Genomic DNA, 11,035 nt, shown 5'->3' on the forward strand with positions numbered 1-11,035 from the left:
CAATAGCCTTTGCTCTAGAGGTGGTGAATTTCCTGAAAACCACCTCAAAGAACGTAAGATGTGAAAAGAGGCAGCGATGCCCTTACACCGAGCCTTAGGAAAAATATCGCAGTCTGCTGTGGGTCTTCTGGCGGGGAGGTGGTGGAGGTGATATGGAAGCCAAGCAGGACGGGCATGCTGACCTGAGTCCACAGAGCAGGACAGTTTACTGTGCATGAGAGACTTGGTTCCATTTTATTTCCAGGTGTTAATGAGTCCTGTGGGTTTAGCATTTCAGGTGTGGATCACAGAAACAGTGTAAAAGGGGGTCAGAGGGATTAAATAAGAAACTCACACCGGAGTCCTTTCATACCCAGTCATACGTGTAACCAACGCAATGAGGAAAGCACGCTCGCGCTCACAACCGCATCTCCTGTGAGTTAACCAACGCAATGAGAAAAGCACGCTCTCTCTCATTCACAACTGCATTTCCTGTGAGTTTTAGAAGAAAAGCTCATCTGAGTGCAGGGTTCTATCGAGTCACACCGGCTCTGTGCTGTGGGAACGTGCTGGGCTGGTGTGCAGCACAAGCCCGACTTAACGGAACATGAGGGGTACATGTGGGGCAGGGATCTGCATACATGTGGCATCTAAAGGTACTGTCCGCTGAGCTGGTTCCCAGAACGGCTGCTGAGCCCCGGCTGCCAGTGTGCACCGTTCCCCGGGAAGATCTACTTCTGTGCAGAGTAGAAAAGATGGTAGTAAAAACTCCAGGCTCTTCTGGCTCCAGCAGCTGAGCTCCAGAAGCCACCACTGAACCTGAAAAACATGAAGCATGACTAAGATACCTTTGTGCTTGTAAAGGCCAAACAGCTCGGAGCCCTAAAGACGTGACAGTTTCACCTTTGGATGAACACTGGCTCACACTGCTAGTCAGTGTCACTGAGAGCTGAGCATGTAGACTTGTAATTCCAGGACTTGGGAGGGAGGCTGAGGCAGGAGGATTGTCCTAAGGTGGAGGCCCATGTGGGCTGAAGAGTCAACTCCTGCCTCAATTTCTCCAACAAAAGAGTTCACTTTTTTTGTTGGGAAATGGGAGAGGGGGCTACCAAAAGTTTTTATTGGAGAGCTTGCTGGTTCTGGAGATGCTGCAGTTAGGTGAGTGGAGTCCGTGGTTTGAGGAAAAAGAAGAGTCACAGCAGGATCATTGGCCTCCCCATCTGCCCGGCCTTTGCTTCTCTGAATGGTCGGGAGGAGCTTCTGCAGTGCCAGTCCTGTGGGGCAGACCTCTATTCCTATGGGCCTTTCCTCTCCTTCCCTTCCCTCTGCAGTTTTACAGCCCCTCCTTTCTGCCCAGGATGCAGAGCCCCCAACACCCACCTGTGTCACCGTGGTGCCTAGCAGCCACACTCCTGTGCACTTGGAGCCTGTGTACGTCGGGGTGACCGTAGCTGTCTCAGGGCAGCGTCTCCATACTGGATGCCAGAGCCCATCCTCTCAGGGTCCAGCTCACCTGAGGACCAAGAAAATGCCCATGATTCTGTGTTCCCTAAACACGGTAAGTGGAAAAGGGTAAAGTGTGATGTCCCATGCATTTGTATCTTCACTGTGAAGAGCAAAAATGTATCCACTAAAAAATACTTTTGTTGCCGGGCGGTGGTGGCGCACGCCTTTAATCCCAGCACTTGGGAGGCAGAGGCAGGTGGATTTCTGAGTTCGAGGCCAGCCTGGTCTACAGAGTGAGTTCCAGGACAGCCAGGGCTCCACAGAGAAACCCTGTCTCAAAAAAAAAAAAAAAAAAAAAACCAAAAAAAAAAAATACTTTTGTTTTTTGAAACAGGGTCTCACTATGTAGCCTTGGCTGGTCTTTTGCTTACTGTGTAGACCAGATTGGCCTTGAAGGCAGAGATTTGTCTGTCACCACATCCCTAATACTGGGATCAAAGGTGTGCACCACCACACTGGACTTAATTTTATAATGTATTGTGTAACACATAAGTGCAGGTGTGTAACACACGGATCGCCAGAGCTCAACTTGCATGCTTTCTCCTTGTTTTGAGACATGGGTTCTCTGAGATCTGGGGTTCACTAACTTGGCAATGCAGTCTGGCGAGTGAGCCTCAGGGGTCTTCCTGACTCTGCCTTCCCAGGGCCTCGATTCCTAGCATGTACCACCACACCCAGATCATCACACGGATGCTAGCGATCAAACCCAGGTCCTTACATTTATATGTCATCCCAGTGCCTGCTGAAGTCTATTCATTTGAGTACATGACAGTAAATATTCCTAGGAGGATCAAGAGCCCGTAACAATGGCTGACTTCGGGGGCTTTTGGATTTTACAAAAAAGATTTATTTAAAGTGTGTGTATATGCACGCATGTGTGCAGTGCCCTAGAAGGCCACAAGAGGGCACTGGATCCCTTGGAATTAGGAACAGTTATGCGCTGTCTGGTATAGGTGCTAGGAACCGAACAGAATTTGGATCCTGTGGAAGAACAGCGTGTACCTTTCCCCTCTGAGCCACCGGAGCCTGGGTTTTAGATGTTTGAGTGGAACTGTGTGACGGTATTATGCATAAAACAATTAACATCAAACTAAGCAATAGTAATAGCAATGCTCACTTATTACTTTGTAATAACCCATTTTTGGTAGCACCCTGTGCACACCTGCCCCTGAGTGACTCCTGGGAGCTTGCTTCCCTCAGGCAAGTGTGACTGACTTGCTATATGCTTTACTACAGCCTTGCTCATCCTAGCCAGCAGGGGGCAATGTTGAGCTACAGGGCAAAATCCACAGATGAGGCCAGAGAGAGGCTGATACCTGATTCAATTTTGTTAAGTATTTTCCTTGCACACTGCATGAAAGCCTCTTCGACGTTCTCGCCAGTCAGCGCACTGGTTTCCAGGAACATGAGCTCTACAGATGGCATCAAAGAAGAGAGGGGCCACAGTCAGCAGAGTGGGAGGGAACGCTCAACAACCTCATTACAGTTGCTCATTCATTTTGGAGTGAGTGCATGCTATGGTGCGGGCACAGCGGTCAGAGGACAGTTCGTAGGTCAGCCTTTTCTTCCTTCCGCTATGTGGGCCACAGGTCCTCACACTTAGAGGCAAGTGCCTTTGTCCAGTGAGCCATCTTGCTGGCCCAATGACAAGAGACTTTTAACTGCTGACAGCCTGTTCAGGATTCTCATGTAGTAACATGCAAAATCCATATTTATATTTCTATAAATATAAAATTTAAAACATATAAACATGGGTTGTCTGTTTTTAATGACGAGGATTCACGTAGGTGAGACTGGTCTCGAACTCTTGACCCTCTGCCTCCCAAGGGCTGGGATCACAGGTACCACTTTATCCAGGTATGTTAATGTGTTAAGTTATGGGGACCCAACCCTTTCTGAAGAATGGCCATTGTTGTGTCCTGACCACTGAACAGACAGGAAGACGGAAGCACACAGACAGAGAACTGGTTCGGTCACTACGTGAGTGGGGGATGGTTGGCTAAAATCACCACTGAGAGCCTAACTTTCTTCTCCGAGTGACCCGCATGCTGATATGACTGCACTGCACAGGCACAGGACCCATGGCCATCCCAGCCAGACGCAGCCCCGCTGTCCGAGAAAAAGCCACCCCAGTCCACAGCTTCTAATTTAGGATCAGTTTGAGAATGTGTGCACTGGGGCATCCTAGATAATTGTCACTAATTTAGGTTCCCCTAGTCATTAGTATCGATCATTGCCTGAATGGATGTTTGTATACCACACGGGTACCTGGTGCCCAAGCAGCTGGTAAAGCTGGGAATCGAACTTGAGTCCTTTGCAGGAACACACGCACTTATCCATTGAGCCGCCTCCCTAACCCTGCTGTACTACTTGGATATCTGGAGAGTAGGGGAAAGCGGTGGAAAGCCTGTCCCTGCTGGCAGGTGCAGCACAGCTATTAGCCTGTGCTAATGGGTCTGTACCAATGAACGGCTTTCCTGATCATGCCAGGGGGTGAGGGAGCAAAGTGGGAGGGTGGAGGTGGGGTGGTGGTACACACCTTTAATCCCAGGACTCGGGAGGCAGAGGCAGGTGGATGCCTGTGAGTTCGAGGCCAGCCTGGTCTAGAGAGCGAGTTCCAGGATAGCCAAGGCTACACAGAGAAACCCTCTCTTGAAAACAGAAAACCATACAAACAAACTAATGCTAAAACAATGGTTCTCAACCTGTGGGTGAGACCCTAGTGGGTGAATGATTTTCACAGGGGCTGCCTAAGATTCATAATAGCTAAATTACAGTTGAGATAAAGCAACGAAAATAATTTTCTGGTGGGGTCACCACAGCATGAGGAACTGTGTGTATTACAGGGTCTGTATTAATTAGGACGGTTGGGACCACATGTCTCATATGTGTAGATGGAACTGGTTCTCTTTCCTTTTTCTTCCTACCTACCTCTGTTTTCCTCCCCCTTTTTGAAACAGTGTTTCACTGTGCAACCTTGATTACCTTCAAGCTTTCAGTAATCCTCCTGCCTCTGCCTCCCAAGTACAAGGATTGCAGGCCCCAAACACCAAGCCTGGGTCATGTTTAGTTCTTAGTAAACACCCATCAAATTGGGAGAGTAGGTTTCTGTCCTTGACTCCAACCAGATGTGGACGTAAAGGGTGGACCAGTCTCAGCTGGCTCAGAACTAAGGGTTAATAATGCTGTTACCTCTACAAGCAACTGATAATTTTGCAATGCAGTTTTGACATTAATAAAGTTGTTACCCACCCTGGTCTACAGAGTGAACTTCAGGATAGCCAAGACTACATAAAAAGACTCTGTCTCAAAAAAACTAAACAAGGTAGAGGCTTGTTACCATTGAATGAATGACTTCATGTAAGAGAATGAAGCCAGCTGGCTGTTTCTTCTGCTTCCTTCCTATGTAGGACGATGCTTTTACCAATTATGCTTCAAGTCACATTAAAAAAATGTGCCACCCTAAGACGGCTAACATAGCAGAGACATAAAAACCCCGAGGATGGTGAATACCGGGCTTTCCTCAGCCCATTGACCTTTGTCAGCAGAATGGGGACAGACTAAGCTATGCTGAAGTAGCCTAAGCTGACAGTGGAGACTCACAGTTTTATTCATAAGATAGTTTAATCTCAAAATTTCACCAGGTGGTTTAAGCCCCTCCTCCCCCACAAATGTCATTGTGCCTAACCACCCTGAGAGACTCCTTAAGAGGAAAAAAGTCACTTGCCATTCTCTTGTGCGAACCTGGAGGCTTCAAGGAAGGTGACTTCCCGGTCGGCATCCAGGTCCTTCTTGTTCCCACAGAGGATGATGACGATGTGCTGGCTCGCCAGCATTCTGGCATCTGTTAACCAATTAGTAAGCGCATTGTAGGTTTCTCGGCTGTGTAACATAAGATTGTGGAAATAATACATGTATTTTATAAAACTAGCAACTGTTTCCAGTCATCTTCACCATGCACACTGCTTATCAACACTTGAGTGAGGGCAACAGCGCCTCAGAGGTGCCGTGGGAACCTGAATGAATGCTGGGGTACATCAGACCCACCAGCTAAGCTTCTGTTACAATGAAACCCATGAGTCGGACACTCTGGGTTCAGAAAAGGGCTTTCCCTCACTTCACAAATGCACCTGAACCCTGAGTATGTGCAAAGTACATGCCTGGCTTGCAACACTAATCACGGTCACCTGTAGATTTGTGGGCACCTTTACCCACGGGGGATCCACAACGACTTTGCAAGAACCTCCTGCCACTGGGAGCTGGGGTTCAAGGACATTACACAGGACTTCCTGGCCTTGTCTATCCAGGACCAGCTCGGATCTGTAGGTTGGCTCCTACATTTAAGGACCAGCACAAGTGATGTCACCCCCTGGCAGGTTGAGTCTCTTATGGCACTGGGGGGATGATGAGAGTGAAGTCAGGAGTGTCACCCCCTCTCAGAAGAGGAAGGCAGCAAAGCTATTCTCTCCCGGGTCAGGTTCCTCCCAGGAAGGGCCCTTAGGTGGAGCCTTTTAGGGCAATGCTGGTGCTAACTCATCAGGTCAGTGAATTGATGAGATTTTCTTCGAGACAGGAATTGCTGCAGGCTGCATTGGCCATCCTGTGGTCACCAACCATGTGTGACATACAATATTTGAAATGTGGCCAGAGCAAGGCAGGAGTAAAACTAAGTTGTTACATGTAGCCAGTAATTGCAACAGTGTTTCATTAGTTGATTTAGCTGCCTCTACTGCTTTCTAAGGACCCAAGAATTTTACCCCTATGAATGAGGAAACCAAAACAGGGAGGTCCAGGCCTTAGAGATGGAACAGCCACTGGCTAGAGCTGGACTCCGAGCCCACAGGTCAGTCTGTATCTTTAGCCTCTTGATTACGTCTGAGAAGGCCCAGAGCCCTGCACACCTTGAGGAGTGTGTCCTATGTGGTGTGAAGGATGAGGCAAAAGGCTTGCTTGTTTCAGTCCCAACAGCTCACACACACTAAAGACCCTCATGATTCCCCAGGCAAGGGCCCAGAAGCCTCCTGGGTACAACCATGCTGCCTGTCTAGACCAAACTAAAGCATACATCTCACCAATACTGGGATGCAGAACACCAAGTAGCCTGAGTGATGGGGAGGTGACATTACCTGGTGATGTCATAGACAAGGAGTGCCCCAGCTGCACCTCTGTAGTAGCTTCTCGTCACAGACCTGAAGGAATGACAGGGGCTTCTATCAAGGCCCTTTACTTCTCCCCATAAGAACCATGCTTCCTTTTGAACAACATAGAACCAGGACAAGCAAGGCGCTCTCCAAAGCAGACAGCTCTGCTGAGCAGCTCTTAGAAGGTCCAGAGGTTCGTGGGTCTGCATGTGGCCCTAATGTCCTGAGCTCTATGTGGTAGCAGGCACCAGGAGACCCTCACAGCTCTGTTTTCTGCCTCCAGGTGCCCTGTGCTGTTTCCTTCATTTTTCCTAGGAAAAGCCCAAGATGGAAACAGCCTAGATTCCTGCCAGGGGCCACATATACTCTGACCCACACAACATGTTTCCTCACCCCTTGATCTACTGAGGACTGGATCTTTGTCTACCTTGCATTGTTGATGATTGGTTTTTCAGTAATCTGCTTTCTCCCCTGTAATACCAACTGGTCTCTTTTTGCTAGTTTTTTAAACTTTATTGTGTGTATGATGTTGGGGTGGCACATGTAGGTGCCACAGCATACATGTGGGAGTCAGACAACTTTGGAATCATGTCTTTACCTTTGCATGGGTTCTAGAGATGGAATTCAGCCTGTCAGGCTTGGCCACCAGGAGCCTTTAGTCGCTGAGCCATCTTGTTGGGTTTTTACACCAGCAAAATAACACTTGCTCTGGCACTTCCTGTGGTCTCACACCATATTGCCCAGGGTGGCCTTAATCTTCTGGACTCAAGTGATCCTCCTGCCTCAACCTTCAAAGTAGCTAGGACTCTGGGTACTACCATACTCTATTCCTGAGTTTAATTAAACGGTGAAAAGCCTGTATGTGGGGTGTCACTTCTTCCACACTGAATCTCTACTCTATGACTTGGTGTGCCCTGCAGAATGCATGGCTGAAATGTTCACACACCGGTAGTACATTCACTGTTACAGGATGCTGACCACACAACCTCATTAGCAGGGGTCTGTAGCTAGTCTTTCTGAGTACCAGTTGTGGGAGCATGTCCTGCAGGATTTATAGCAACTGTCATAGCAGGCTCCAGTTAGTGTAAAGGAATAAAAACCCTCCATGGGTGTTTAAAAATTCCTCATAGAAGTGTAATACGGAAAAAGCCATTTGTCTTGCTGCTTTGTCTTGACTGTAATCTAAAAGCACACTACAGCCGGGATGGTGCTCTGTACGCATCATCCTGGCGTTCAGGACCTTCATACAAGAGGGTCGTGGGCTTGAGGTCTACCTAGATTGCACAGTTAGATGCTGGGTCAAAACATCAAACAGAGTGAAACAGACTGGAACCAAGACCCAACCACAGGGATACCCAGCATCACACCCTCCTGACCGAGTTGCCACCTCTGACAGCCTAGTCACCTAGTGATCTTTTGTTTGTTTTGGTATCTGGGGTCCAGTCAAGGCTCTCAGAAGTGAGAGTGACCAGATGGAGCTGGAGCTTTTGAATTCGGTGTGCATGCTGGTTTGAGACCACACACAGCGAAGGAGTCTCGCTAAAGAGTCCAAGTGCCAGTGTTCTTAGTAAATTAGAAGGAAAGCTACCTGAACCGCTCCTGGCCGGCCGTGTCCCATATCTGTAACTTTACATATTTACCACCAACATTTATTATCTTGGAGCCAAATTCCACTCCTATGGTATGATTTGAGTCATCTTTGACTAAAAAGAAAAACATAGAACAAATAGTTACATTTTAGAACATGAAGGCAATAGTTCAAGGTTTTTTTTTTTTTTTTTTGGTTTTTGGTTTTTCGAGACAGAGTTTCTCTGTATAGCCCTGGCTGTCCTGGAACTCACTCTGTAGACCAGACTGGCCTCGAACTCAGAAATCTGCCTGCTTCTGCCTCCCAAGTGCTGGGATTAAAGGCATGTGCCACCACCACTTGGCGCAATAGTTCAAAGTTTAAACAGTAATGTTAAGATAGAGCAAGGGCTGGAAAACTAAAAAGGAGGGGGGCGTGCAGAACCAAGGACTTGGCAGGTGGAAAGGCAGGTTGCTTCCGCCGCCCATTCTCTGTCAGCTGTTGGACAGCACTAAGTACATGACAGGATTCCTGTTCTCACAGAGACAATAGAGTTCCGCTGTCTCTGAACACATGGTATAGTTTCTGGAAGAGGCCGCCCTGAGCTGGAGATACCAGACTGTCCACTGAGAAGACTCACACAGGGAACCAGCAACCTTCTGCCATTTGGTAGGGCATGTGCCTGGTAACCCGCTGGGCCAGCAGTGAGGTTCTGGAGCAGAGGAGACCCCAAAGATAACCTGACCATAGAACTCTGATTGGGGTCTGTCTGGAGACATTTTCTTTTCCCTTTTGGTCCTTTCCTATGTGTATTACTGGTACCAAGTGACCATTAGTTTTAGCAAAGCACACCAAACGTTTGCATGAAGTTTATTGGAGAAAACAGTCCTATCTCTTCTAAACTCATCTGGGACGTGCCATCAGGATAGGATAACTGTGAGGAAGTGATGACCTTGAACAAACTCTGTTCCTCACTGGCTGGCTCTCAGCTCATGCCTGAACACAGCTTCAGTGAACAGGGGTGCCACTTGGTAATGCATCCTTTTAATTTATTTATTTTATTTTATTTTTTTATTTTGGATGGATAAGAGGTTAGACAGAGGCTGGAGAGATGGCTCAGCAGTTAAGAGCACCGACTACTCTTCCAGAGGTCCTGAGTTCAATTCCCAGCAACCACACAGCGACTCACAACCATCTGCAAGGGGGGTCTGATGCCCTCTTCTGATGTGTCTGAAGACAGCTACAATGTACTCATATAAATAAGAATAAACCTTTAAAAGGTTAGACAGATAATCCAGCCTGTGCCAGGAAGATTCAAGTGTGTGATCAGGTAGGAACCCCCCCCTTCATCCCCAGCAAGCAGCAGGGGGCTCAGGTGGAGGCGCGCTGTTGTGACCCACTAAGATCAGTGTGCTTCTGAGGCTCTGAGAACAGGCAGGAATGGATATGCAACCTGCCTGGCTGTTTAACTGTTCTCAGAGTTGGAGCAGCACAGTGTGGTGACAAGTCTGAAAGGACCGTGGGCAGGCACTGTGAACACGGGAAGGGTGCCATCTGTTGGTTCATGCCCACAATCCCAGCAGCTGGGGGGCCGAGGCAAGAAGATTGGCGTGAGTTTGATGCCACCTTGGCTATGTACTAAGTTCCTGGCCAGCTACAGAGCTAAAGGATGAGAGATGATCCATTTCCAAAACTCAAGCATAAGTGAACGTTCGGAGGATGCTCTGTTGGTAAGCCACGCCACAGCCCGTGTGGGGCAGAGGAGCTGACAAGCTCTTGATTTGACCTGACAGAATAAATTCCAGAAATGTCTTTCATTCTCTGCCAAGAGGCTCTGTACTTTCCCTTCCCCAACCTGAGGGGTTCCCCTCCTTATTAAGCCTGTTCTGTGTTGAGCCTGCCTCTGACTGCCCTAAACAAGCAGGTCATTCTCCACAGTTCCTCACACAGTTTCACTTATTCTAAGGGCCTTTGGAACTTACAGGCGTCCACGGTCTTAAACAGTATGGAAGAAAGATCAGGTCTTCCTTCCCTAAATGCTACGAGCCGAGTAAGCATGTGGGCTCTGGTCCAGAGTCCTCTGTAACAGACATTCCCTGCTACCTGGGTCATCTCCATTCGTCTTCCTGACCTGCAGACCAGGATAGGGAACAAAAGGGCTGCAGAGGCACTAAAGGCACCCAGGGGAACTTTATATCTGCCTACTCTGCCAGAAAACAGGGTCCCTGTTGAAGAAGCCTTTGCTGGGCTCACCATCTTGTCATCTCTTGGGGTAAGAAATCAGTATACACTGAGCTGCTGTTGAACTGAAACACTAACTTAATTAAAATTCCAACAGGTAAAGGTTTAAGAATACAACCTATCTTGACATGGTGGCAAAAAACCGCTAATCCTAGCACTCAGAAGGCAGACGCATCGAGTGAATCTCTTAGTTCAGGGCCATTCTGGTTTATGTAGTGAGTTTCTGGCCAGCCAAGGCAATATAACATGACCTTGTACTTAAAAACAAAACCAAATTCACAACCTTGGAGTGCTGCTTAAAAGTACTCTTACCTAGCGGTAGACCCTCCATGCTATGATGCTGACCCACCAGGCAGGATGTGTGTGTTTAAATTCAGGGGTGTGGCCACTGATCAGCTGCCTGTGCCTATGATCCTCCTGTAAATGACCCCACACCCGTACGCAAGTAACCTTACAGTTAGGGATATGGCAGGAAGGTAAGGTGGGAATGTGTTAGGAAGAGAGTTCTAGGGGGGAGGTTCTAGAGGATGGGGTGTGTTAGGAAGAGAGTTCTAGGGGGGAGGTTCTAGAGGATGGGGTGTGTTAGGAAGAGGGTTCTGGG

General features: G+C 48.2%; 1 protein-coding gene across 3 annotated transcripts in view; it reads right to left on the bottom strand.

Annotated features, from left to right (window-relative positions):
• Positions 1-204: 204 nt before the first annotated feature.
• Positions 205-11,035, bottom strand: part of Rab4a (RAB4A, member RAS oncogene family) — a 25,264-nt gene continuing 14,433 nt past the window's right edge. The window contains exons 3-8 of one of the 3 annotated variants that reach the window (XM_028767756.1): positions 8,215-8,329; positions 6,612-6,674; positions 5,213-5,367; positions 2,802-2,897; positions 1,360-1,492; positions 205-798 (exon numbers count right to left, since the gene is read on the bottom strand). In XM_028767756.1, coding sequence (XP_028623589.1) covers positions 1,377-1,492; positions 2,802-2,897; positions 5,213-5,367; positions 6,612-6,674; positions 8,215-8,329 — 545 coding nt within the window. In that variant the 3' untranslated portion in view covers positions 205-798; positions 1,360-1,376. Of the gene's footprint in view, positions 799-841; positions 1,254-1,359; positions 1,493-2,801; positions 2,898-5,212; positions 5,368-6,611; positions 6,675-8,214; positions 8,330-11,035 lie in introns of those variants that run through there. The other 2 variants (XM_028767758.1, XM_028767757.1) reach the window with 2 other exon arrangements.

Source organism: Grammomys surdaster, unplaced genomic scaffold (assembly GCF_004785775.1).
Source record: "Grammomys surdaster isolate TR1022 unplaced genomic scaffold, NIH_TR_1.0 181, whole genome shotgun sequence".
Classification (NCBI taxonomy): Eukaryota; Metazoa; Chordata; class Mammalia; order Rodentia; family Muridae; genus Grammomys; species Grammomys surdaster.